Here is a 27365-nt window from a genome sequence, read left to right on the forward strand (position 1 = left end):
CCTTTTTGGACGTATTACTAAAGGGTTAGATTATTCAGTAGACACAGAAGATGTTTAGAAATGCTGCCTTAACCAATGACCTGTGATCACCTGCATACATGCAGCCTGTTTGGTGTGCAGGAGGATGTGGGCAGTTTTAATGTTTCATGCTTCAACACTGCCCTCTAGCGGACAAGGAGGACACGGCATTCCAGCTGGTAAGTATAAAAGTACTAGCCATGTTTCAGACACAATATTCAGGTTCCCAGACAATTGTGTTGACGTCATTTAAAACGAATTGTCGCATGTTTGGGTGAATCTTCCTTTCTATACATAATATTGTGTACCTTTTGCTTCCTACATGTCATTGTAATCTTAATTCGGCTTAATGTATTAATATGTATATATAATATGTATTATTATTAATATGTGATATTAAAGACAGCAGTTACCTTTTAAATAATAAAGCACAGTCTGTACAAGCACTCTCTCTCTCTCTCTCTCTCTCTCTCTCTCTCTCTCTCTCTCTCTCTCTCTCTCTCTCTCTCTCTCTCTCTCTCCCTATGTGCGTGTGTACTGTATGTGTATGTGTGTGTTAATGTAAGTGTGTATGTATGCAAGTGTGTATGTGTGTAAGTGAGTGTGTGTGTTTGGGGGCAATGGGGGTCATCCAATCCTGCAGTATTGCTGCTTTGTGTTCAGTGATCCCAGGATAGTAATTCTCAGGTTAGTAACTGCCCGGTACTTAAATTATTTATTTAATATATAAATATTTTTTATTTATATATTATTATTTAACTATTTAATTATTCATATTAATACATATTTATATAGAATTTATATGGAGACAAACTGTGCATTAAAATAATCAACCAATAATGATTAGGAGATTTAGCCATGTTTAGAAATAGAAGCCTGGCTTCTATTTACGTAATATAAACATAAATATGTAATATAAACAGTATTTATGTAATATAAAGTGGAAATAAAACACTGATAAAACACTAGATTATTTTTAAACATGATCATGTGAAACTACTAAAATAGCTGTGATGATCGTTTTAGCAATTATCAGGTTGTCAGTTAACAGTAATCATGAGTCAAGAGTTTTTTCTGTTCATTTATTACAAATAGATGGTTACACACACACACACACACACACACACACACACACACACACACACACACACACACACACACACACACACACACACACACACACACACACACACACACACACATATGCAGAAAGGAGAAAGACACCATGAGAATATCACTGTAAAGTTGCATACCTGAATGGCACAGCTAATCATCTTGGACCATTTAAAAATCCACTATTCACTATATAAAGCAAGTGCATTTTATCTCTATTTGTTCTGCTGAAAAGGATAATAACTATCTGAGAAGAGGGAATTCCACCATCCTGTTGTTAGCTATGAAGGACAGCTGTATTCTGTCTGAAACAGATAAACAAGCGTCTTTTAAGCAAAGCATTTGATCACCTGATCAGAAAGAGATTCGATTAATTCATAGTATCATTGGAAGCAGCACTGAAAAAAATGAACACTTTAGATAGCAAACCCAAATGTGTATTGGTTTTGTGGGTGTGTGACTCATACAGGAGTGTAGCATTTAGGTGCTTTTCAAATCCCCCAGGTCAGCTTGGCACAGTACACAGCTTTAACACTGGCTGTATGCAGCCTCGTAGTTAGTATTCATGGCACCTTTCTTCTTTCTGCAGCTTTGGAATCTTTTTTTGGAGCCTGACACCAGTGACATACACTGCCAGGTAGCTCACGTCCATCTCACAAAGATGTACACACACTCACTCACTCACTCACTCACTCACTCACTCACTCACTCACTCACTCACTCACTCACTCACTCACTCGTGCACACACACACACTCGCACACACACTCACTCACTCAATCGCACACACACTCACACACACATACACTTACACCACAATGGAGAGGCAGCCAACAGCGTATAGATTTTGGTATTGCATTATTTTCAACATATCAATATGACACGAGAAAAACACAACAACCTATAAGCAACAGAAGCAGATCAAACTGCCAATTAGCATTACATATGTACAAAATATACTGTAAAATAGGTATATGTACATTTTTCACATCCACATGCAAGTATATACATTAACACAATTAGTTCTAGCTATACATTATTTAAAAATGAACACAGATGTGCTTCTCAGAAGCAGTGAAATGGATTAATGTCCTAGACATTGTATAGCATGGAAGCATAATAATAATAATAATAATAATAATAATAATAATAATAATAATAATAATAATAATAATAATAATAAACACATAATTTTTTATTTGGATCAATGTTCATGAGTTAAATAAGGATTGGTATATGCACGAACATCTGCAGGCAAATCTAACTCTAAGAATTCAAAGCTGGTGGCTTTTTGGAACTGTGTTCAGTGTCGTTCCCAATCGACTAGTTCTCTTCTCATTCTCTGACTATTTAAAGTGGTTGACTCTGGTAAAAATGAAGTATACAGGGATAAAACAGTCTGAAATAGTTATACTATTTACATTATAATATACTGGTACAGATGATGATGCCACCAACATTGTTTTTTAAACCTAGTGGACTTTAAAAAAAAAACTTGATGTGACGAGACGTATCTTACACTCTGACATGGTAAACTTTTACGATTGGGATTTTCTTAATCGTAATCTCTGCAAAGCATTTAAAAGCACCTGAGCTATTGTTTCAATGAGAAATGCAACAGCAGAAGTGTTATTTTAGTGCAACACCGAACAATTAATGAATCTCCCTTATTTATTCTGGAAGGATTGAGCTGAGGTGATGGTGAACGCAGCATTGCATGCTTTAGCATAATCTAATCTACATGTGTTAATACAGTATTATGCTCACCAAACAGATATCTGCAGGAATTAGCGCCTAGACGTGAAGATCTTCTTCACTATGTCTGCATGTATAAGCACAGCTGAGATGCTGCAGAGCCTCGTACCACTTTGCCTCTGGCCTTTTTTTCCGATTATCGCTTCGCTTCCTAATACAAAGTTCAACAAACTAAAACTACAAAGCTGGCAGTTCTGACTGTCCAAAAATAAGTGCCCTCCTTTAGTTGTATGCCTGTCAAAATATTGTATATCTGTGAGTTACATACTTCAGATTGCATTAAGTGACAAGGTCCACATTATACCACAGGTCCAGTTGTCTTGACTAGCACTAGAACTAGATATTTCACATAAGATAGAGGATTAAATACCTTCACAGGGGGTTATTTCTAAATAAGCATTCATGAGAATGTCTCTTGAGGCATTTTCATTATAGCTATAAAAGTTTCATCTTTCTTGTATTGCCAGCACTGACACTTACTAGAGATCCACCTTTACATCCGCATTCAAATAAACACTTTACTACTTTCTCACCTTTCTCTCATAGCTGCAACATACAGTACAGTACAAAGATTATCACATGGTCCAAACCCTGATTCAAATCCTGATCCCTACCCTGTTTCTGTCCCTGGTCCTAGATCAATCCCTGATCCTTGTACAAACTCTGATATCAGCCCAATTTATTTTTAACCCTGATCCAGGTTCAAACCCTGGACTCCAGGCTGTACTCTATAGCCAGGCTCAGATCTTGGTCTCGGGGCCATCAGGATCCAGAGGTTGAAAGGAGTTGCGAATTCGAGCTGCTTGGGCAGCACATATATGGCCGAAGGCTTTGTTGTACCAGTCCGGAGACTTCCCCCTTTTAAAAAAAACACAGAAACAAGACCATTATTAAGAGGGTTTGACTCAGGATTTGATGCAGACTGAAAGTAGACATGGATTAAACAGTGTTTCCCGCAGATTTGTAATATACTCAGGTGGGGGTGATGAACTGAAGGTTGGATGTATCATGTTCTATTATGTTTAATACTTAGTACCTCCAGGAATTTTAAGTTTTTTTTTTTTTTTTGTGGCCAAAAATGATTTCATTTTGCTGCAGTTTTTTTCTTCTTAATTTTTTTTATACTTGAATTTTCAACATTTATAAGCACAAGATTCTTCTTTTAAAATACTCATGCTCAATGCACATGAGTGGAAGATTGGTTTGATGAATGTCACATGATGAATCTTGGCCCAAATCTGCAGAAAATCAGCTGTAATTTCTAAATGTTCTGGAAATTGCTTAATTTCCATCTATATTGTCTGTCTGTCTGTCTGTCTAAATGATGTCTTAAATGCTGTTTACCCAAGTATTACAAGAAAATGTTAATATGCGCACTCTATTTTGTTTTGTGTGATTTGTCTCTTTAATTAAACTCGGAAAAGAATAATACTTTAATTATAAAAAAAATGTCACAAGTGAAAAATGTTTTATAGTAACATCAATCTAGGATTTCCTTACATAAGATTATAGGAAACCAAATATAATATTATTAAATCTATTTCTAGTTTGTTCTAGTGACAAATAATTTGAACCTTTTAACAGAACTAGAACATAATAATTTGTTCTAGTGACAAATCCAATTTAAAGCATTTATTTCTGTAAGGAAACAAATTTATTTGTCAATAGAGTGACAGACTATTTTCACCCAGAAGACAGTTATTAGCTTGTATGCTTTCTAACACGCAATATCACAACAATTGAGCCATTTTTACTGATTAAAAGGACCTACTTGAGGTCTATTCTGCAGATGTGTGTGAGTCTTGACTTTCCAGACCCACAGGGCTCAAGCAGGTAGTGTGACTCCAGAATGATTCCCCGAACCCCTCCCATAGGTGCACTGTCCTCATGCTCAATGGAAACTGCCACTAATGCACACACACCCTTTGGTAGGTCTGTCTGCCACATCCTAAGTGAAGAACATTTACATATTTAATGAAAAATAAATTCCAGTCCAAACTTCATCCAAAAATAACATCCAAAATCTGTTAAACACTGCTGCAAAGACATGAAAGCAAAAAACAAGACCTATACACCAATGAGCCAATACATTATGACCATGGGATGGGAACACAGTTGCCAAGAATTTGTGCACTGTCAGGGATTGTGCACCAATTGTTTTGGGATAATGGTGCCTAAAGTGTCCCACAGCATAACCTCCAGGTTGCGTCCGCTCAAAAGTGCATCTAGGTGCCATAGCCTGTCTTGTTAATTGCCGTATCCATGCTCAGTCATCAACGGAACCTTGATTCGTGAGACCTGGCCACTTTCGTCCAATCATCCACGGTACAATCTCGATGATCTCGGGCCCATTTCACGCGTTGTTGCACAGATAGCATGGGGACCTGACTGGGTCGGCAGCTACACAGACCCATACATAGAAGGCTGCGAAGAACTGTGCGCTGTGACACAATGCCTTGGTCACCACTGTTGTAGCTGCTGGTGATTTGACACACTGTGGCCCTGCGGTTGCTGTGAACAATGCGCAACATTCTCCGCTCCCCTCTGGCATCAATGTGCCATGGACGACACACAGCTGGACAAGGGTTCATCACTTGGCCATCCGTGCACCAATTTTGATATGTACTCAGAACAGAGGCACGTGAACAACCCGTCACATTGTTTCCAAGTTCTGAGGCTCCGCGCCAAAACAATTTGTCCTTTATCAATCAGCAGAATTTCCTATTCTGACACCAAACACTTGAAAGCCAGTCCTTGGGTGGTATATGTAGTACTCTATGTACTGCACATGCTGCACTGTTCATTTGCTAGGTGCGTCATTGCTGTGGTCATAATGTAATGGCTCATCAGTGTATATGCACATATGCATACATACAACACACTCACCTTCATAAACATACGTACATACAAACTAATTTCATTACATCTGGGATTTTTTTGCCTTGCTACACCTTTACATGGATTTCTTAAAAAATCTCAAAATGTGAGTTTTTCTGTCATTTTACAGTTTATGAAAAAGCATCAAAAGTAAAAGCAAGAAACAAGTCATAATTTTTGGGGAACCATTTGAAGTCAGTTTTAGACTGTTTGATAACATGTTCTTCATGACAGATTATGCAGTGAAGATTTTGACAGAGTCACTTGCAAATCATGAAGATAACACAGATGGTGGAAAACTGCTTTGCACTCAAGTCTCTATCAGTGAACAGTTAATGTCTTCAACAAGATAGACTTTATTGTGAAACTAGAATGAAGTTCTTCGTAATACAATTGCAATTTTTGACTAGTTATAAAAGAGACCTCTACACCTACGGTGTCACTCAGATGAGGATGGCTTCCCATTTGAGTCTGGTTTCTCTCAAGGTTTCGTCATCATAGCACTTTTCCCTGTCACATCTGGCTTGCTCGTTAAGAGTAAATTTCATTTTTAATTTCTATCCTGAATGTAAATATTTCTGTAAAGCTGATTTTTGAGTCCACTGTTGAAAAATGCTACATAAATCGAACAGTGTCGAATTAAATTGTATTGCTACGTTCTGCTTACGTCATCAATCAGCACAATCCTGGCTTGTGTAGAAAATGCTGAATAAAAAAACAATTAAAAGTTTTTCTGTCCATTAACATGGTATTGTATTTGTAGCTGTCCTGTGAGCTTGGAGTAATTCTATGCTTTCAGGTAAGAATGAACATTGTCACGAAACGGCTTTAGAGAAATATTCAGAACATTCAGAACATAAATTCTACATTTTTTTATTTGAAATTTTAAATGCATTCATAATGCAGAAGCCAGAGGCAATGGTGGCAAGGAATAACTTCCTGAGAAGATAACACTAAGCTTTTCTCCTAATGGTGGCGTTTAGATGAATATTGTAGTAGCAGAGATTAAAAATAAAATTATAAATACATTTTTTTATTACTGTTGACTCTGTTTGAAGGCATTGGCAATAAATCAGCCATCAGTGAGCATATCACATTATGTGTTCCTCGGCTGTATACTGACTTAACTCTACTCGACTGTAGACCAATTCAATATTTTACAATGTTTTACAACAGCTGAAGAAATGAAATGAACTAAAGCTTAATGCATACATAGAGTAGATAAAATGAAATAGAAATACATGCATAAACATTACCTGAGTACCACAAAGTCTCTGCTGGGGTGAGGGGCCATGCTGTTGAGAGCATACTGATACACTTCAGTCTGTTTGTCCAGAGTTTCCAGAACTTTCCACTGCAGGAGGTCATTGTCCCACAGGTGTCGCTCTCGCAGAACCCGGTTCAGCAGCACAGAAGGTGGAGCCTCTACTTCAACTGAGATGCGCCAGCGCCGCAGTGGAGTTCCATCACCTACCTGAGAGAGAGAGACGTCAGTGTGTAGGTGTGTGACTGCATCAATCCAAAGATCAGCCCGATAACTACTTTATTTCAATTATCTGCTATTTGCAAAGCTGACTGTATGCTGACTGCATTTCTTTGCCTCTCTAATTGTTCCCTCACGATAAACAATAAAGTTGAACCGAAGCAAAGCGAACCTTTTTGTATGCAAGCTCCACATTGTCGATAGTCGGTTGGCTTGTCCAGCACTTGGCCTTATCTCTGGCTTCTTTTAACAGGTTCTGAATCAGTCCCTCCATGTGGCAGCGATAGGAGCCTTCCTCCTCCTCCTCCTCCTCCTCCTCCTCCTCTTCTTCTTCATCTTCTTCTTCCATATTTGGCTGTAGTTGTTTGCAAAGGTCATCCAGAGGGGGCGCTAGTACCTCAGCCTCCACGTACGAGTTCCTTGATTGAGCAATCATCTCCTGAGGAACCTGCAAAGAACAACAGTGATGTGATCCATATCCTGTCAGGAGGAAGCCTATATTCATGTCGAGTGAACTGAATAGATTTAGATATACTGTCAGTGACTGTAGCAGTATCAGTGTTTGTAAAAAAGCATCTTTTTTTTATTAATTTAAAAGCAGACAAGGACATATTGAGAAAAAATAAAACAAAGGTCTTATTTGTCTAAATGGTGATCTTTCACTTTGTTTGAAGAGGTCTAACCTCAAAGAGTCGGTTGCACTCAGTGATCATGTGGGCAAGCCCCTGAGTGGCAGCGAGGTTCTCATTAAGGTCCTTCTGGTCAGGACGTCCTGTGGCGTACTTCTTCTGGATTGACCTGTGAAAAAGAAGTTATTTAATTCTGCTATAACTGTAACTCTGAATAACTATAAATACATTCCAGTCATGTTCAAGAAGATAAACTGTACAGATACATTCATAGTGAGATAAAATACCACTATAGTTATTCACCCTGCCTTCTGAAGCTAACTTTGATTCTACCAACACTCAAGTAAAGAGCTACATCAGAGTTCGCTGCCTCAGGCTCCTAAATAAAACATCACATATTCAAGGATAGATTCAGAAATCGATTTTGAAAATAATATGCCTGCCTGATACCTTGGTGAAAGGTTGTCGTTCTTCATAATGTTCAGATGAAATAGAGATGGGGCGAGGCACACAGCCAGGTTCATCGGTGTCATCTGATTCTCCTCTACAGAGGAAGTGACATCACTCAGGAAACACAGCAGGGTCTGCAGCACTTCACGGTTCTCATCTGCCATTAGCATAATCGCAGCTCGCACTGCCTGCAGTCGCTGCTCTTTAGGGACTTCTAAAACAAAAGACAATGAAAGAAAGAGTAGCAGATCCATGAGATGCTTTTTACATTACACTGTGTGAGTCGGAGAGAGTTGTTTTTAACCAAACTTACGCTGATATATATGGAGGAATGTCTCTCTGAGTTTGTTGGTAAGCAGTGGCTCAGGAAGGTCTCGAAAAAACTGCTTCACCATGTCGGCCACATCATATGCACACTGATCCTCATAGTCCAAGCACTCTGGAGAACTCTCACACATATGTCTCAGAGCCTGGATCCGAGACTTCACACCAGACTTACGGAAAAGCCCCACCTGAGAACAGGAAAGCCTTGAAAATGAGCACACTACAAAATCCAGATCCAAGATCCATGACACATACAGCTGAGGTCATTTATATATGCTTTGCAAAATATTGAAGGGAAATCATGAAAAACAGCATTTTGTTTTTATTGAGTTCATTCATTCATTAATTTTCTACCGCTTTTATCCGAACAACCTCGGGTCACAGGCAGTGTTGTATAAAGTATTAGAAAGCAATACTTTTGTAAAAGTACAAGTATCATACTAGAAAAAGACTTTGGTAGAAGTGAAAGTCACCTTTTAGAATATTACTCAAGTAAAAGTCTTAAAGTATCTGATATATACTGTACTTAAGTATCAAACGTCATTTTCTGCTATTTAATGTACTTAAGTATTTGAAGTAAAAGTAAAATGTAAAATTTCAGAGATTTTTTTTTCAGTGCCTCTCTTATTGAGTTCTGTCCTGAATATTAATCCACAAGACACAAGAATAACCGAATATACACAAAAAGGTTCAGAAGATTGAATCTTCTCAATTCTTAATACTATGTGTTGCTCCTCATAAATTAAATTCCAGCATATGTGATCCCTTACTAACAGACGCTATATGATTTTGAGCGCCATCTTTTCACACTGAGGACAACTGAGGGACTCGTACACAAAAAGTGCAAACATTCGATAATGCTCAAGAAGGCAAAACAGCACATTACAAGAGGAAGTGTAAACATTTGAACAGGATGATCTGTGTAAACTTTAATTATTTTGGTTAAAGATTTTGATTTTAACCGGTTTTGATTGTTTGATTGTTTCTTTTTCATTTAATACTGTCCATCAGAAGATATTTATGTTTGCCAGACACCTAAATAAAATCAGTTTACACCGATCATTCTTTTCAAAAGTTTTCACCCCCATGGCTCATAACGTATTGTGTTGCGTGTTGCGTTCTGGAGCATCAATGAATGGTTGCACCTTTTGTCCTAGGCATGAACAGATGGATTTCAAAATCATATCGCCACTGCTGGAAAGAGGTCAAATGTGCAGCTGATGCTTTAACAGAGTTTTCTGAAGAACAGTGGGCAGTTAAACTGCTCAGGACTCATGAACAACTATCACAAAACATAAAATAGTCATTGATCCTCCAGATTACATCTATCAGGACTCAGCTCGGACTTTGGCCACGTGCATCTGTTTACGTTCCTCGTCACGTGTCTGCCCCCCCTTCGTCTGCTCCTCTCTGTCTACACACCTGTTTCCTATTATTACCCTGTGTATTTAATTGTGCCACGTTGCCTTGTGCAGAGCGGAATCTACTGTTGTCTTGTCCTCTCTTTAGTCCGTGTCATGTTTCGTGTTTCCTTTGTTATTAAACCCTGTTGATTTGGCTATCCTGCGTTTGGGTCCGCTTCCTTCCCGAGTTCATGACAACATCTCACACATTATTATTGTGCCTTGTGGACTATCTGCAAACATGATATTAACTGAAATAACTTATTCAGAGAATAGCTAAATGAAAACAAATGGCAGATTCTGCATGGTGTATTTACACTTATGAGCTCGATAGTAATGTCACTAAATGACTTGATATACTGTACCTGGTCGAGGCATTGCCTCCGGAGGTAGCGTAGTGCTAGCTGGAGGCAGAGAGGTAGAGGCTGGCCATAGCGCTGCACATGGACAACCAGAGGCACGCCATACACACCCTTATCCCTGTACTCTGGTCCCTTCATCCGCTTCATGAACTTTGGCACTGACCTAAAAGAACGGAAAAGTACATGAGTGTTGGTGTACAATGGGAGGTGTGTGGATTATTAAACTGCTACTAAATCTAATAAGATTGCAGGTTTTGTTCTGTAAAAGGAACTGGAAAGAGAAAAGGGTGCTGCTGCACAGGTTCATTAGTATGTAACGAGTCTGGTTTTGAAGACGTGTGTGTTCTCTGTTTACTGATTCCTTTGCCTTAGCAGGTAACAGCATGTTGTCTGAAGTGTACTGTAAGTCAGTTAAAAGAAAAATGATTTAACGAGAGCGTAGCTCAGAGAGGGAAGCAGTTAAAGACAAAAATATAGACCAGGGTGCTAGCATGCTGCTGCAAACAATTTCAAGAGTATCAGGTGAATGCCTTAATGCACGCTGCCGGCAATCATGCCAAAGTCAAATAAAATGTGCTACCACTGTCTGACAAACAGAAAGATTCCTATGACACAGCTGCATTCATGACACACTGTGTTAATAAGAGGAACATTATCTTTGGAACACTTTAACAGAAAAAATCAAGAGCCTGGAGAGAGTCTTGAGTCTTTTATACCAATGGCAGTTAATGTAACAGTCTTCACCATGGATTCTGACTGGAAATGCAGCATGTCAGGATGTGAACATAGATAACTACAAAAAACCTTTTCTGTGTTCATAATTGTTTCCACTACAGAAAATGTATTATGGCTACACTCAACTATATACACTCCAAATTTGTCTGCGGTTTGATTTCTAGTCCTTAGAGGTGGCAGGGCAGGATTAATGTATGAAAAATGAGAAATGTTTCATTGTAGAATATGATCATAGTGTTTTCATATATTCATTTGAACATGCTGCCAATAACCATTGTTTTAAGACAAATCGTATAATTGATGTAATTCGGTAGATAATCTCATCCAGAGAAGTGTTTTGGTTGCTTGACAAACATCTTTATGCTCTTGTAGATTGTCTGAACATAAAAACAAGCTAATTTGGCTAATAATTAGTGTAACAGGAAGGAACTATTTTTCCAGACCTTCCACATCATTAAATATAATTGTTGGCATTTAGTATAAGAAAACTAAACACTTTGGTCTGTGCCTTTAGAGGAAAATAATCAATGTGGAGAGATTATGTTGGAGTTTGGAGTGGTTTTCCTATACCAGTACACCTAATCATGTTTTAATTGTCTATCTATCTATCTATCTATCTATCTATCTATCTGTCTGTCTGTCTGTCTGTCTGTCTGTCTGTCTGTCTGTCTGTCTGTCTGTCTGTCCGTCCGTCCGTCCGTCCGTCCGTCCGTCCGTCCGTCCGTCCGTCCGTCCGTCCGTCCGTCCGTCCGTCCGTCCGTCCGTCCGTCCGTCCGTCCGTCCGTCCGTCCGTCCGTCCGTCCGTCCGTCCGTCCGTCCGTCCGTCCGTCCGTCCGTCCGTCCGTCCGTCCGTCCGTCCGTCCGTCCGTCCGTCCGTCCGTCCGTCCGTCCGTCCGTCCGTCCGTCCGTCCGTCCGTCCGTCCGTCCGTCCGTCCGTCCGTCCGTCCGTCCGTCCGTCCGTCCGTCCGTCCGTCCGTCCGTCCGTCCGTCCGTCCGTCCATCCATCCATCCATCCATTGAAATAGATAGTAAGACATAAAAAATGATCTTATAGCTACTGATAAAATCGCTCTCATTACTCTGTATATAGACACTGAGTCACTCACCACGTCCAGCCATGCTTATTGGACATCGAATATTTCTCCATGATGGCCGTGAGGCGGAGCAGTGAGAACTTCTGCAACAGACCTAGCTGGCCCGCTGATTGACTGGAGAGCTGTAATGAAGTTCCTGATTGGCTGAGCCGATTAGACATCCTGAAACTTGGCCACCTGAGACTACAGTCAATTATATGTCATTATTATACATTTATTATACAATTGTATCATTTTTACATTTTTAAAAATGCTTGAAAAAACTACATAATTTTTTTTTTACAACACAGTGCCACTATTAAAAAAAGACTTAATTTTGATTTAATAAGCCTGTGGTTATTCAATTGTTGCGGAACTGATAGTGTTGTGTGTTTTGTTTGCCGAGTAACAAAATTTGAGAAAAGACAAAAAAAAAGAGTAATTCACTATAAAACACTAATTAAATATACATACTTAAATTAAAGCAAATGAATAGAACAAAAAATGTCAAATGTGAGTGTGTATGCATGTGCTATATTCTAACCTTAATATGAAATTCATGAAAAAAAATCTAATTTATTCAGCTACAGTATGATGGAATGATCACTTACCGAGGCCGTGTGAGCGATGCCCCAACCCCTGAGTCCCGCCGCTCTCTTGTGCTTGAAGCATCTGTTTCATTCAGAGACACTCCATCTCTGTCTCCATCACTAGGTGTCTTCACTGAGGTTCCTTCAAAATCCAATGTGATCTGACTGGAAGACTGGGCATCCATCATTTCACGGTCCTGCTCCCTAACACCCTCACCTTCTTCCTCAGGCAGCACATTTTTGGACCAGTGATCCACGATCTGCTGCAGGCCGTTCACATGCTGCAGGATGTCATCAAGGTGCGGGAACAGGTCCTCCTCCTTCTCTAGGTCCATTAGATCTCCAGTGCTGGCATACAGGTGTGAACCAGGAACATTGTCATAAATGCTAATTCGGTTGCTTCGTGGACGGCAGCGTGTCATGGGTCGGTTCTCTCGTCCTGCCCATTTCCTGTTCCTCGATGGTTGATGCTGCTCTGATTCTTGAACCTTCCACATCCCTCGCTCTCCATTGGCTGCGGTCAAACTCTCTATGGACAGTGCTTTGGGAAAAGTACCAGGCTTGTGGTCCTTTGGGACATGTACCATCAGATCCTCAAAGGAGTGAAATTGGTTCCTGTGATTAGATTCTTCTGATGTTCTCCGCTGGCTGTCATGAGGAAGCACATTCAGATTTTCCAGATACATGCCTGCACGCTTGCTGGTGTTGTGTGTCTCTGCAATATGCTCCTTCATGTCAGGTGTGCTCTCAGCGCTTCCACCCGTCTCAGATTGGCTGGTCTCCTCGCTGGTATTCAAAACAGATGGGCAGTTGCTAGCAGTGGGTGTGTTTTCAGTATCACCTAGGTTTTCGTTGAAAGTAGGGATGCAGCGTAGAGTCCGTAGAGCCTCTGGTTCACTCTGTAAGATCGGCCCACTAATTGTCATGGAACGCCGCTCTGGACACGCCCGCAATGCCCCCCACGAGCGTCCCAGTGTCTCCATCCGCCGAAGGAAATCCTTGGCACGTGTGCGACTGTGCCGGCTGCTCTTTGCAGGAAGCGTGTTGTAATGAGGCAAGTCTTGGTACTGGGGCATACTAAGTGGGCTGAGGGACACAGACTCTGGCATGGCAGACAGTGATTCCTCACTATGCAGCGAGCAAATCTCAGGTTCGCTTAGATCGGTCAGGACACTCTCACTGCTCACAGTCCTCCGCCGATCTCTTGTCCCCAGGATGAGATCGATGTCCTGCAGGCGAGACCAGCGCCGGCTGCTCCTCTCAAATGTCCATCTGTTGCTGATGGCCAACAGGTCGTCCTCGTCCGAGTCCTCACTCTGCAAGAGAAAAGGGTGTGTATTTATCCACAAGAAGTGTGTGGAAAATAAATGTGTGGTGGCTCTGCTACACTATGGAGGGCATTTTGCATGAGTCCTTAATGAAAGGTTTAACAAATAAATGATGGACTACAAACCAGATTTCAACCCAACTGAACACCTACAGTATGTGAGATTCTGGACTGAGGGTACACAGCACTTTCCACCACCATCGTCAAACAACAATTTGGAAAAATGAATTGCATTTCCCTGTACAGTGCCAGAGGCTTGGAGAATCTGGACCGAGGTTAGTTGCACTTACAGTAAGTGCATTCTGGAGTTTGGTGCCTGACTAAGACCTTAGTATGACAATTTATGTATTTTTAAATTTTTCACCTGTCTGTATTTGAGAGTCTTAAAGTGATAATTCTTTAACCTACAGAACTCATAACAATGGAATATGAACTAATGCAAAAGGGGAAAGAGAAAAGAATCTGGTCCATTAGTCCAGCAACAGCACAGAGGCAACAGAGATGAGAAACTCTATTATTATATGAAACCAAACTGGGTAAAACTAACTAATCTGTTTCCTTTGTAAATCAATGTTATCTATGTGTGTTATCTACTTAATTCATTTATCTAAAAACAAACATTACAATCTTTGTTCAGTGGATATTATTTAATGTGCATCAAAACATCCTCAACATGTTTGCCATTTCATAGTGATTGCAAAGAGTCATTTACATTTATGACATTTGGCAGACACTCTTATCCACAGTGGATAATTTTATACAACTGAGGGCCTTGCTTAGTAGTGGCAGTTTAGTGGACCTGGTATTCAAGCTCACAACCTTCCAATTGGTACTGTAGTCTAACACCCTAAGCACTAGTCTTCCACATCCCTTCTCACATATGATGTTGTCACAACCTCACCGACAGCTTACTGATCTGGCCATTAGAGTCAAGTCAAGTCAAGTCAAGATTTATATCAAGAGAGTGATTTCAATTTCAAACATTTGTCAAACATAATATGAAGCATTTTCTTTTGGAAGACATTTTGCTAAAAAAAAAGTCTTTATTCACCATATATATGAAGACGTTTGGGACACCCTGCAGTTCCAGTGTAATATGACAACATTGTAAAAATATTTGTGTGGCAGGTAATCGTAGCAATGTATGTGGTATGATACTCTGGGCTCTGGCCTTTCTGCCTTGCGGCCTAGCTAGCGATCGATAGAGTGCAGTTGTCTCAGTGTTATAGCGCGTATTTTTTTCTGTTTTCATCGCCATCCTCAACTGCTGACAACCAAGTTAACATAGCCATCAGCAAAATAATGTTGTTGAAGTATGAAGACATCAGGCAGTAGCTTGTTGAGTACAATACGATATGACACTTCAGTGCATGTGTGATAGCTTTAGCGATTTCATTTCTTTATTGATTACAAGTTTTTGTAGCGGATAGAATTATTTACTGAACAAACTTTCTATTAGATTGCATCATCCAAATCTACTGGGATTTGTCAAATTATTACAGTATACTACCTCATACTGATCAACATTCACCTGTTTGGGGTAGGTCATGGTACAACTTGCCATATTTTCTAGATAGAATTGGGTCATTGAAACACATCTCCTTCATAACTTGGGGATTAGCTTTATACAGTATACAGTATAAAACACATAAAGTACTTTTTGTCAATCTAAAACTGACAAAACACAAAATAATCAGAATCTGTAAATCTGAAGAAACATGGAGAGAACATGTGAAACTACTAAATAAAGTGCTTGCAGATAACTGTTTGCGGGGTAATTTTAAGTCATGTTGTAATATCTATCATTAGTGTTTAAAAGTAAGGAAATGAGGTAAATTTACGCTGTTCATTCATATAGTAACCACAGCCAACAACTATAGCCCTGGACAAGAACATGATAATTTAGTAACTTACTTTCTTCTTAGGAAAGCCCACATCCAGTTTCATGGAGGCACACTTGTTTAGAGTTTGAAGGCGCCTGGAAAAGAAATGAGAGTCCAAGCGTTACACTGAAGCATCAATTCCCCCACAAAGAGAGTCAATAGAAAAGAGATAGTGCTGTGCAGATCTTCCACACAAAATCACATGAACCTCAGCTAGCCACTCCTACACTCAGGTGAAGGAAAACCCAAACCAGAGATCTGATTGGATGATAGGATAAGTTGGGGTGGGTCTGTCAACCAGGATTCCTGCTTTCTGTCAGATGGAAGGAGAGCTGAGAGAATGGGGAGGAGCTGAGTTCTTCCTCCTCTTTGAAGTCACCATTAAGCAGGCTTTAACATTCTAATCTGTCTGATCTTCACACCAGGAGCAGGGCTGTCCACACACACACACACACACACACACACACACACACACACACACACACACACACACACACACACACACACACACACACACACACACACACACACACACACACACACACACACACACACGCTAGCCAAACCCCTGCATTTAAGACTGCACACACCTCAAGTAAAATGGCAGAATTTCCAGACACATTATTTCACTCATAAAACATTGGCACCTCCAGGACACAAACATATCCGTGACATGTGCCAGTTAACTCTCTTAACCTCTGCATCTTAACACCACGGATTGAATGTCACATATATTTTCCTGACTGAGATTATGAGCTCGATGGAACCACTTCAGGCTCATTAGACATCAGGAGCCCTGACTGGCACAGTTATGATGAGAACATGCCCAGTGCTCTGTGATAATTATCACCATTCCCACAGACTGCAGAGCTCAAACAAAATGTGTGAGTGTGTATTCTGTGACAGTAAAGCTTTCAGCTCTCGCTCTGTCATTACTGTCATTAGAGAGGGTACTGAACCTGCTAGAAAGCCTCACAGCTATCACTCACTCACACATAGACTCACACACAAACACATGGACAGCCATCTGTTGTATGGAGTGTGGAGCGCCAGCCCCTGGCCCCCCGAGGCTCCCTCAAGCCTGCAAGAGGACATCAGAGTGAGCTCCAGAGGGGAGGACATTAGGGATCAAAGCAGCAGAAACAGGGACAGACTTTATAGAGGACACAGGTCAGACAGCTCCAGAGGTAGGGTCGCCACCTAGGGCCAACTCAGGCTTTCCCGGGAATGGAGAACTCTGAACACCTTCCCTTGCATCCTACTTCCAATCTTTTCTCAATAAGTAATTAATATTAATAAAAAAAAATACACACATTCTTCAAGAGAGAGACCAAAAACACGGTCTGAAAAAGCTCAATCATAAAAAAACATGAGCTTAACAAACACGTTTTGCCTCAATAGGATCTAAAATTCTTAATGTGCATGTTTATGTCGTCTCATTTTACAAGATTGATGAATAAAGATCTCAATCTGACTCCAGAGCTACTTTAACAAAATAATCCAATTTACTCTCTTTCCCAAGACACTGTATTGATATTATTCAATATGCCTGGTCTCTCAAATATGAAACTCAGTGCCGATGTTCCGGCCAGCGATTTCACATTAGAATAACATTAGGTAGAAATTTGATATCAGAATTTATCTATCTATCTATTTATTTATTTATTTATTTATTTATTTATTTATTTATTTATTTATTTATTTATTTATTTATTTGCTGGTTTATTACCACTCAAATCCTCCGGGGGCATCAACTGAGCCACAATTATGGTGGAAGATTTTCCATCTTAACCATATTTAAAAACTGAACATAATTTATCAAAAAAATAAAATAAAATAAAAATGATTGTAGATTTCAATATTAAACACTTATCATAGAGCCAAAAGTTTAATATTGAAATCTACAATCATTTTTATTCACTTACATGAACAGATTTCACCTTCACACTGGACATTTCTGCATTCTGATCTTTGAATCAGTTAGTCACATTAATTGTCTCCGGCTTTGTCTTGTTAACATCAGACAATTTGATTCATCTCTAAATATTCAAACACGCAAACAAACACATTACCACGGTACTGCTTCATGTTGGTGAAGGTGAAACTTTACTGTTTATTATGTCTACTGTATCTCCCTCTTGAACATGATTCAAACCAAACCAAACATCGTAATAATCAAAATATGAAAAAACGTTATCAAGCCCTAAAATGTGTGTGTGTGTGTGTGTGTGTGTGTGTGTGTGTGTGTGTGTGTGTGTGTGTGTGTGTGTGTTTTCACAGAACCATTCCTTCTAGCATTTTACACACACACACACACACACACACACACACACACACACACACACACACACACACACACACACACACACACACACACACACACACACACACACACAGAAACATGGCTCTTACCTGTACAGAGGCTCCACCAGATCTTTGTCCAGGAAGTCATGGTCCTTTTCCACAGCAGTTATGTCAATAGGAAACTGAGAATCTAGAGGAGAAAAGAAATGCATACTGTATTACTGGGTTGTAGACATCTTATTGACATCTTATTACAAAAGGCAAGAGTCTGTAGAATCAGAAACCAGTTAAAATAATTTCCAATGTTAATTGTATTAAGTGTTATATATAGTGAATATATATAGTTAGTGACCACACTGCTCTTTGTTATGGCATTTAGCAGAAGCCGTAATCCACTATTTATAATATATTTATCATAAAACAGCCACTAGGGGATAAGGGCCTTGCCACCAAGCTGCCACTGTTGGGCCCTTGAACAAGACCCTTAACCCCTTGTTGCTCAGTTGTCTTGGGTTGGCTGTTTATTTGTAAAAAAAAAAAAAAAGACAAATATTAAATCATGTAATCTTCTTATCTGCCACACTGCCACAATAACTAATATTTATTATTATTATTATTATTATTATTATTATTATTATTATTATTATTATTATTATTATTATTATTATTGCTATTATTAAGCATTTATGTGTGGTTTTTGGGTCAAATTGACACCAAGTGACACAAGTGTTTTGTATTTGTTGTAAATTCTCCGCATTTCCAGATCCATTGTTGGGAGCTGAATTTCATAGTCACAGACTGCAATAATCTTTTGTTTCTTGTGCTTCAGTTATGTTCGTCATCTGTATTTGATAAATCTTAATATTATAACTTAAAAACACAAAAAACAAACACTTTATGCATTATTGTCAGAAATGACTGGGACTCTTCCCTACCTGGACACTAGGGGGACATTCTGGCAGTTTTGTGTCTTGTGCATGTGCTTTTTGTTTTGTGTATCAGCTGTGTTAGCCATGCCCATTCCATATCCGGTCCTGCACACCTGTTCCTTGTGTTTCAATGATTGTCACCCTTATTTATACCAGTTGTCTTGCGTCTGTTTTTTGCCTAGTCCTTGTCTCTTTTTGGCTGTATTTGTTTGTCTGTCCCTGTGTTTTGTGTTTCTGGTTTCCTAGTGTTTCAAGCCCATTTGTCAGTTTTTCCTTGAAATAAACCCCCTGTGCATTATCCCTGCATTTGGAACATTTTATTGTTTAAACCCCTGTTCCCTGTGGGGAATATTGTTGGGTACTGAGATAGACACTATGTGCAAATTACTTTTTTGATTATTATTATTTCTGTCATTCTTTTAAAACCCCAACAACATCCTGGGTCAATTTGCCCTGAACAGAATCAAAAGGTCCAAAGAATAAACACAAGGGTTAAATCATGTTCTAATAATGAGCTTTCAGGCAGTACCTAGTTGCAGGAGTGAGGCCTAGAATTTGATAATAATTTTCATGGAAATATGAATTATCTTCTTTTTCCATGCAGGTTGCATTGTAACTTGCTAGCTTTACACTTAAAAATGACATTTTCTTTACATAACCCAATCACTGTGTGGGTGTCATGACGCGGGGTAAGGAAGCGGACCCAAACGCAGGATAGCCAAATCAACAGGGTTTAATAACAAAGGACAAGAAACAACACACTGACTAGTCAGTAGATTCCACGCTGCACAAGGCAACGCGGCACAGTTAAATACACAGGGTAATCACATGAAGGCGGGGCAGACACATGACGAGAAACGTAAACAGATGCACGTGGCCAAAGTCCGGGCTGAGTCCTGACAGTGGGTTATTGCTTATCACCACTTAAACCACTGGGATGTGGAACATAATAACAAGCCAGAATTTGGGTCTGTTTAGCTGCTGCAACAAACACTGCTGACATTCTTAATTGAGAGGTGAAGCAAAAAACCCTTATTTCTCACTTGATTTTGTGTGTTCTGAGATATAATCCAGGATAACTAACATGTTAAGAAGTGAAATAAAAAGGTGTAGGGTAAACTAAAGTAAGCTAACTCCACCATGAATATGTGATGGAAAAAGGGTTGGTTATCTGGTTAGTTTATTTCCTTTCTGTCTGACAGTGACATTGTCATTAAGACAAGTTTGATATTTATTTTATATAGGTAACATCAGCTAATATTTACATAACCTCATATATAATTACATAAGATAGCTCTAGCCAGCTGAATAGAAAAGCAAGGATTATTTTTGAAGTTAAAATAATGGAATTAAAATCTCAATCTCAAAATTAAAAAACTTCATAACTCAGACTGCAAGGTTTGAGAATGCCGGAGCATAAAGGTGTGGGATGTGGTGGCTCAGTGGTTAAGGTGCTGGACTACTGATCGGAAGGTCATGAGTTCAAATCCCAGGTCTACCAAGCTGCCACTCTTAGGGTCCCTGTAGAAGACCGATAATCCTCAAATACTCAGTTGTATAGATTGAAATAGAAAAAAAAACAACAACAAAAAAAGTAAGTGACTCTGGATAAGGGTGTCTGCTAAATGGCAGAAATGTAAATGTCACATTCTTGTTGCTACTCGCCTGCTCCAAACAGTATTTCCTCTGTGTTACATTTGGCTTCACAGAGTCCTTGTCTTTTCTTGTTCTGCTCAGTTTGTTATTTTATGTGTTCCCTGTCAGTTTCCTGTTTTTTCCTCCTGTCTTGGGTTATTTTGTGTCGTTAATAAATAATGTTTCTGTTATCCCTGCATTTGGGCCTGGTTTTATCCCTGAAGACACCTGTTTTGTGACACTAGATGGTTTCCATTTTTGCATTACTTTATCATGAATTCTAGAATATCCACGAAATATATATAACATTTAGAGCAGAGAAGAGGAAGACCTTTGGCTCTTATAAAAGGCTTGGGGAAGTTTAATGGAAAGGCCTGTGTTTTCCAGTTTTTTTTTCCCATGACCCTTTATTCTCTGTGGAAAAGAAACTGCAGGCTGGAAATAGCTCTTCCTGGCCCTCGAATGAACTGAAAGAGGAAAAACCTCCCAGCTTTAAAGTGAGAGCACACAGCTGTGTCAATGCTGCCATCAAACCATTCAAATTTGCTGACAGGAACAATAGACTTTACACCCAACAATTCATTTTTCTTTGTTCTACCAAAATTCAGTTATTATAACTACTTTCTCAAATGATTTGATTTGTTTTTAGAATTGTAGAAATTAAACCCATGAGCAAACAGCTTCATCAAACACCAACAGAACTCCAAATGACATCAAACAATACTGTGACCCACATGTTTGGTGACAAACAGCTAAATCTGCTAGAGGCTCTTTTACGCCTCAGGGTTATTTTGTGGCTGATATTTCTGTGGATCTTGTGAAGATTGATGACATCATGACTGAAGTACAAAGTTTCACTTCAAACCCTGCTAGTTAACAAGGACAGATCATTTTAAAATCAGTGTTCGGTCAAAATAAAATAAATTTTTCAATTTAATCCCATTTATGTGTGTAGTGCTTTTAACAATAGTCTCAAAGCCTCTGTGTTTCTTATATATATATATATCCACATTGCATAGCAACTGAACTAGAGAAGAAAAGCGTATTAGCTACAAAAACCCTGGTAAATTATCTGAGACACAGTTTTTTAGTCAGGCACTGAGTGTGTGTGAGTGTATGTGTGTGTGTGTTTGTGTGTGTGTGTGTGTGTGTATGTTTGTGTGTGTGTTTGTGTGTGTGTGTGTTTGAGTGTGTGTGTGTGTGTGTGTGTGTTTTTGTGTGTGTTTGAGTGTGTGTGTTTGTGTGTGTGTGTGTGTGTGTGTGTGTTTGTGTGTGTTTGTGTGTGTGTGTGTGTGTTTGTGTGTGTATTTGTGTATGTGTTTGTTTGTGTGTTTGTGTTTGTGTGTGTGTGTGTTTGTGTGTGTATTTGTGTATGTGTTTGTTTGTGTGTTTGTGTTTGTGTGTGTGTGTGAGAGAGTGTGTGTGTGTGTGTGTGTGTATGTGTGTGTGTGTTTGTGTGTGTGTGTAACTCCTTTGACGAAGTGATGAACCGTGTACCTCAAGACTCTAGTAGATTCTTGGGAGTCGAGTCCTTCCTCAGGTGGACAAATACACAATGACACCACTGGATGCATTTTTTTAAAATGACTAAAAGCACTTTACATTAAAAACAGCATATTCACTTTTGTTTTTGTTAACCCAAGAGATTCAAAGTAAGTATGGCTGATTAAAGGTTTTCTGGCAGTTTTAGGGATGTTTATAAGCTCATTCATTGGACTCATTTATATGATTGTACACTAAAGTGTTTGCTTTATAGGTTGAAAGTCAGTGAGATACATGTATGAGTAACGTAAACATATTAAACTTGAGTGTGTTTCTTTGTTCAGTTTCTGTACAGACGGAGATTCCTATCACTTCCAGTACATTAATTAGCCTGTTCATCAGCATGGGAAGGTTGAAGTACTTCAACAGGATATTGTGCTTTAATTAAGTGCTGTCATGAACATCTCCTCTTGTAATATGGATTGCTATATGAGCACTTCTGACACAACGTGTGCAGATGAACATCATTGCCTTGTTAATTAGTCTCTTGTCATACTGTATAACTAAACCTCTGCAATATGGTAACTTTGGATTTGTTTAGTGGAATATTTAGTCATATTAGCCAGCTACAAAATAGCATTCCTGAACTTTTCAGAGAAATCTTACACAGTAGAAACCTTTATTTGTCACATATAAATTACACAGTAATTATACAGTAAAATCTTTCTTTATTTATCCCAACTCTAGAGTTTGGTGTCAGAGCCGAAGGACAGCCATGATACAGCACCCATGGCGCAGGGAGGATTAAGGGCTTTGCTCAATGGCCTTACAGCGGCAATGCTGGGACTTGAACCCTGAACTTCCAATCAACAACCCAGAGCCTAAACCCCTTGAGCCACCACTGTCCTGTAGCACCATGGTCCTGCAGAAACGTTGTCTCATTTCACTATGTACTGCATCAGCTACATATGGTTGAAATGACTATAAAAGCTTCTTGACTTGACATTACTTGACTTGACTTGCCCCCGCTTCTGTCTTCAGTGCTAATCAGTGCAAACAATAACGACTACTATTATGCATCTTCATCCTCCTTTATTCATATCAAAGTTAAAAACAAGTTAAGAAAAAATCAGTTTCTCTAACTACTGCCACATCAGCGATATACATCCTGCAATATCATCCTACAGTACATGAAAAGTGTGTAAGCAGATTATCATGGCAAAAATTCTTCTAAACGTATAGACTTCTATCCTTATGCACATTTCCTCAGTGTGAAAAGACACATCTCTATATCATATAGTCACTGTTGGAAAGGGGTACATTATGTAGAGGATGCTGAGAAACAAATAATGTGCAGGACCTAAAAGATTTTTTTCTAATGGGACTCATGGGATAACAAAATATAATAACAATGATAATAAAAGACAATTAAGAATGTAACAAATGTAAACACTTGAACTGGTTAATTTGGGTAAATTCTGTTCTTATTGCGTCTTGTGGACTAAATGTAAATATCTGTTAAGGTAAAATGTGTTATGTGAAATTAAAATACAAATTCTTTGTACTTTTTAACATTTTGCAGATTCTCCCAGGCATATTATATATACATGCTGTCTTACCCTCATAGAGCTGAGCATACTGTGGAAATCCTGCCGCTCGCAGCCAATCGCATGCCTCCTTTGCTTCAATCTCTAAAAAAAGCCGACAACAGGAAATATTAGCCCTTTGATAGGTGGCAGGTCTTATTTTATTCACTCATTATGCCTTTGTACACACGCACAGACACTCACACACACACACACACACACACACACACACACACACACACACACACACACACACACACACACACACATCATCATCATCATCATCATCATCACCCTACCAACCAACACATCTACAGTATCTTAAGACACTACAGTATAAAGGAGAACGGAAAACATGCCGCTAAATATAATGCCTGCTTCAGGAAGGACAGAGCAGCAGGTGACTGAACAGCATGTACATCTGCAAATATGCCCTAAAGTGTCACACCTGTAGTTGAAACTGCAAAAAAAAAATAGAATGTATAAAAAAAACCCAGCACAATTCCAAAAGCATTTGCCTAGAAATGATCTTTAAATGTAATTCACTGAGAGAACTCTGGGTGAATGCAGCCTAATTTGAATTCTTGTTTTTTTTGTTTTTTTTTTTTTTTTTTACAGCTTTGCGCTATACAATGTGCTACAGATATAAATATGTAATAAATAATTTGCTGAAATCTGCAATGATGCAAAACTAAATTTCATCGGTCAACCCTAAAAATCCTAAAGACATTAATATACCAAAAAGAAAAGAAAGATAATTAAATCTGACCTCAAAGTTTTTTTTTCTTTAATTCATTACTTAATGAATTCATTCACGCATTAGAAATAATGCTACATGAGAGACGACTCGACTGACAATACAAAGCAGTTTTTAAAATGTAGATGAGACACAAAATTATCTTACCACATTATGTCAATTTTATCTGTTTCCTTTCAATGATCTTCAGTGATAATTCAGAGAGAGCTTTGCAGTAAGGAGGCGTATTATTGCTGACTGAAAGCTTGCAGTGCTGAGTGCTCACTGACTGGCTTGAGTTCCATCACCCGAGTGTGTGCGAGTGTGTGTATGTCAGCGTGTGTGAGAGAGTGAGCGAGAGAAAGTGAGCAAGAGAGAGAGAGAGAGCGAGAGAGAGAGAGAGAGAGAGAGAGAGAGAGAGTGAGCAAGAGAGAGAGAGAGAGAGAGAGAGAGAGAGAGAGAGAGAGAGAGAGAGAGAGAGAGAGAGAGAGAGAAAGTGAGCAAGACAGAGAGAGAGAGAGAGAAAGTGAGCAAGAGAGAGAGAGAGAGAGAGAGAGAGAGAGAGAGAGAGAGAGAGAGAGAGAGAGAGATAAATGGACTTTTTTTTGTTCTCTCACAAAGATACAGATTTTTCCTTTATTCCCCACTGCTTACTTTCTCCTTCCCATTTATTGTGAATCTCTCTCTCTCTCTCTCTCTCTCTCTCTCTCTCTCTCTCTCTCTCACACACACACACACACACACACACACACACACACACACACATATACACACACACACACACACACACACACACACACACGGAATGAAAAACTCCCAAACAGTTGTAGTGATGACATATAAAATGTTTGAATGAGCGCCCCATCATTAACAATTCACCACAGTGTTGCACCAAAGGGGGTACAAAAATTTGAGCAATGCAGTGTGCAGATGCACCTGTGCTCCTGCAATGATGTCAGAGCAGAACTATGATGTCAGATTAGTGTTAGTGTGAAAGAGAAATTCATATGTTTAAAATGTGTCATCTATCAGTGGCATTATACTGAAACCTAAATCCCATTCAGTTTAAACATTGTGCTGAGATAAAAACAGGCTGCTGTTTGGCTCAAAATGATTTCAGCCCTTGAAATTTAGTTAAACGGTCACAAATGTCAGAAATGGCACATAGTAAATGATTTTCACAATAGTTCATGCATGCACCTTCAGTAACTGCTTAATCCTGGACTACACCCTGGATAGGACACAAGGGCAGCATTCAAACACTCATTCACACACTTATTCATTTAACGTAACCGGTCCACCTACTGACAATGGTTCCTGTTGGGAGGAGACCAGAGAACCTGGATGGAAACCCAGAATTCCATAATAACTGCTAATTTTTTTTAAGACATCCATTCATTTTAAGAGTTTAACATGAGATTCCAGATTTACAAGGGCGATTATTTTTCCATTCTGATATCTGATAAGGCCGACTGCACACACTTTGTAATACACGGCATCAACAGCAACAAGACCATAACAGACCATACTTGAAAAGTCTGTAACCAGCACCAGAGTATCTAAATTACAAGGACAGCACAAAATTGCCCACATATGTAAACTATTAGAAAGAGATGTGGAGGGCCTTTCTGAGGGTGGAAACAAGGCTATCAGGGGAAAAGCTCAGTGGGGTGCAGCTCGACCCACACTCACACACAGGAAATGATTTTATATCTATTCTGCCTCTTTAAAAGAATGTGTTTATTTTACTTGTATATGCTCAAAAAGGTCACATTCTTCCAATTTTGTGTGTGTGTGTGTTTGTGTGTGTCAGAGGCCAATCTTCCTGCTAATGGAACATAGAATGTATAGTATGAGACCACTATGATGTATGAAATATGTATGTCAGATTGTTGCTGTAACTAAAAACAGGTTTCAATGGATCTGTAATGGATCGACAGTCCACAGAAGACTTTACTGCTATATTAAATGGAACTCTAAACCTTCGAGAAAATTCTGGATAGTGAGAATGTAAGTCACGGAATCTGAAGCTGTGGGAACAAAGTGCTGCTGTTTTTTTTCCTGCCACCCTGTTTAATTAAACACGGACCCCTGGCATCTTCGGCGACAAGAAAAAACCAACACAAAGCCACACACCAATCAACCCATACAGACGGCCTGCCATCACACCACGGCAGCACAAAACATGAGTCGTTTCATCACCTCACCAACACAAAGTCATGTACCTATTGTGTGCCAACAAACCCCTCGCAGAGCAATCATGGGCCTGTGGCACTCTGTAGCTCTAATCCTGCCCCGCCGAGGCTAGCCTTACAGCCCCACTGGCTCAAGGCCTTAAGAACAGCCTGCAGGAGACGAAAGAGGTTTGAAAGCCACCAATACATGAGGCCACCAATAAAAGACATTCTCTTTTTGATTGAGCAGGCAAGACCTCATGTTACATAAGAACACCACCTAGTGCCCTTGGAATTCACTCCGAGCCAATAATGTCTCTTTCAGGTCTCTTTTAATCCCCCTCATGTACTCCCCCACTCACATTCTCTCATTCTTTCCTTCCTGCTCTCTCACTTTTATTAAGTGCTCAACTCTTGAAGCTGGTGCCAGTGTAGTGTCGGTCACTGTTGGATGTGAAAGGGGCTGGAATTAAAGCACTTCCTGTAAGTTTGGTTTCC

At 39.4% G+C, this 27365-nt stretch overlaps 1 protein-coding gene across 5 annotated transcripts in view; it reads right to left on the reverse strand.

Annotated features, from left to right (window-relative positions):
- Nucleotides 1-1125: 1125 nt before the first annotated feature.
- stard13a (StAR-related lipid transfer (START) domain containing 13a) overlaps nucleotides 1126-27365 on the reverse strand; it is a 58875-nt gene continuing 32635 nt past the window's right edge. For 4 of the 5 annotated variants that reach the window (XM_047804922.1, XM_027138914.2, XM_047804920.1 and 1 more), the window contains 13 exons: nucleotides 23991-24062; nucleotides 18434-18515; nucleotides 16053-16116; nucleotides 12833-14127; nucleotides 12255-12425; nucleotides 10417-10576; nucleotides 8638-8836; nucleotides 8325-8538; nucleotides 7929-8043; nucleotides 7418-7693; nucleotides 7019-7236; nucleotides 4657-4833; nucleotides 1126-3743 (listed from right to left, as the gene is read on the reverse strand). In XM_047804922.1, the coding sequence (XP_047660878.1) occupies nucleotides 3626-3743; nucleotides 4657-4833; nucleotides 7019-7236; nucleotides 7418-7693; nucleotides 7929-8043; nucleotides 8325-8538; nucleotides 8638-8836; nucleotides 10417-10576; nucleotides 12255-12425; nucleotides 12833-14127; nucleotides 16053-16116; nucleotides 18434-18515; nucleotides 23991-24062 (3161 nt within the window). In that variant the 3' untranslated portion in view covers nucleotides 1126-3625. Of the gene's footprint in view, nucleotides 3744-4656; nucleotides 4834-7018; nucleotides 7237-7417; nucleotides 7694-7928; nucleotides 8044-8324; nucleotides 8539-8637; nucleotides 8837-10416; nucleotides 10577-12254; nucleotides 12426-12832; nucleotides 14128-16052; nucleotides 16117-18433; nucleotides 18516-23990; nucleotides 24063-24861; nucleotides 25050-27365 lie in introns of those variants that run through there. The other variant, XM_047804923.1, reaches the window with a different exon arrangement.

This window comes from Tachysurus fulvidraco, chromosome 20 (genome assembly GCF_022655615.1).
Source record: "Tachysurus fulvidraco isolate hzauxx_2018 chromosome 20, HZAU_PFXX_2.0, whole genome shotgun sequence".
In the NCBI taxonomy this organism is placed as follows: Eukaryota; Metazoa; Chordata; class Actinopteri; order Siluriformes; family Bagridae; genus Tachysurus; species Tachysurus fulvidraco.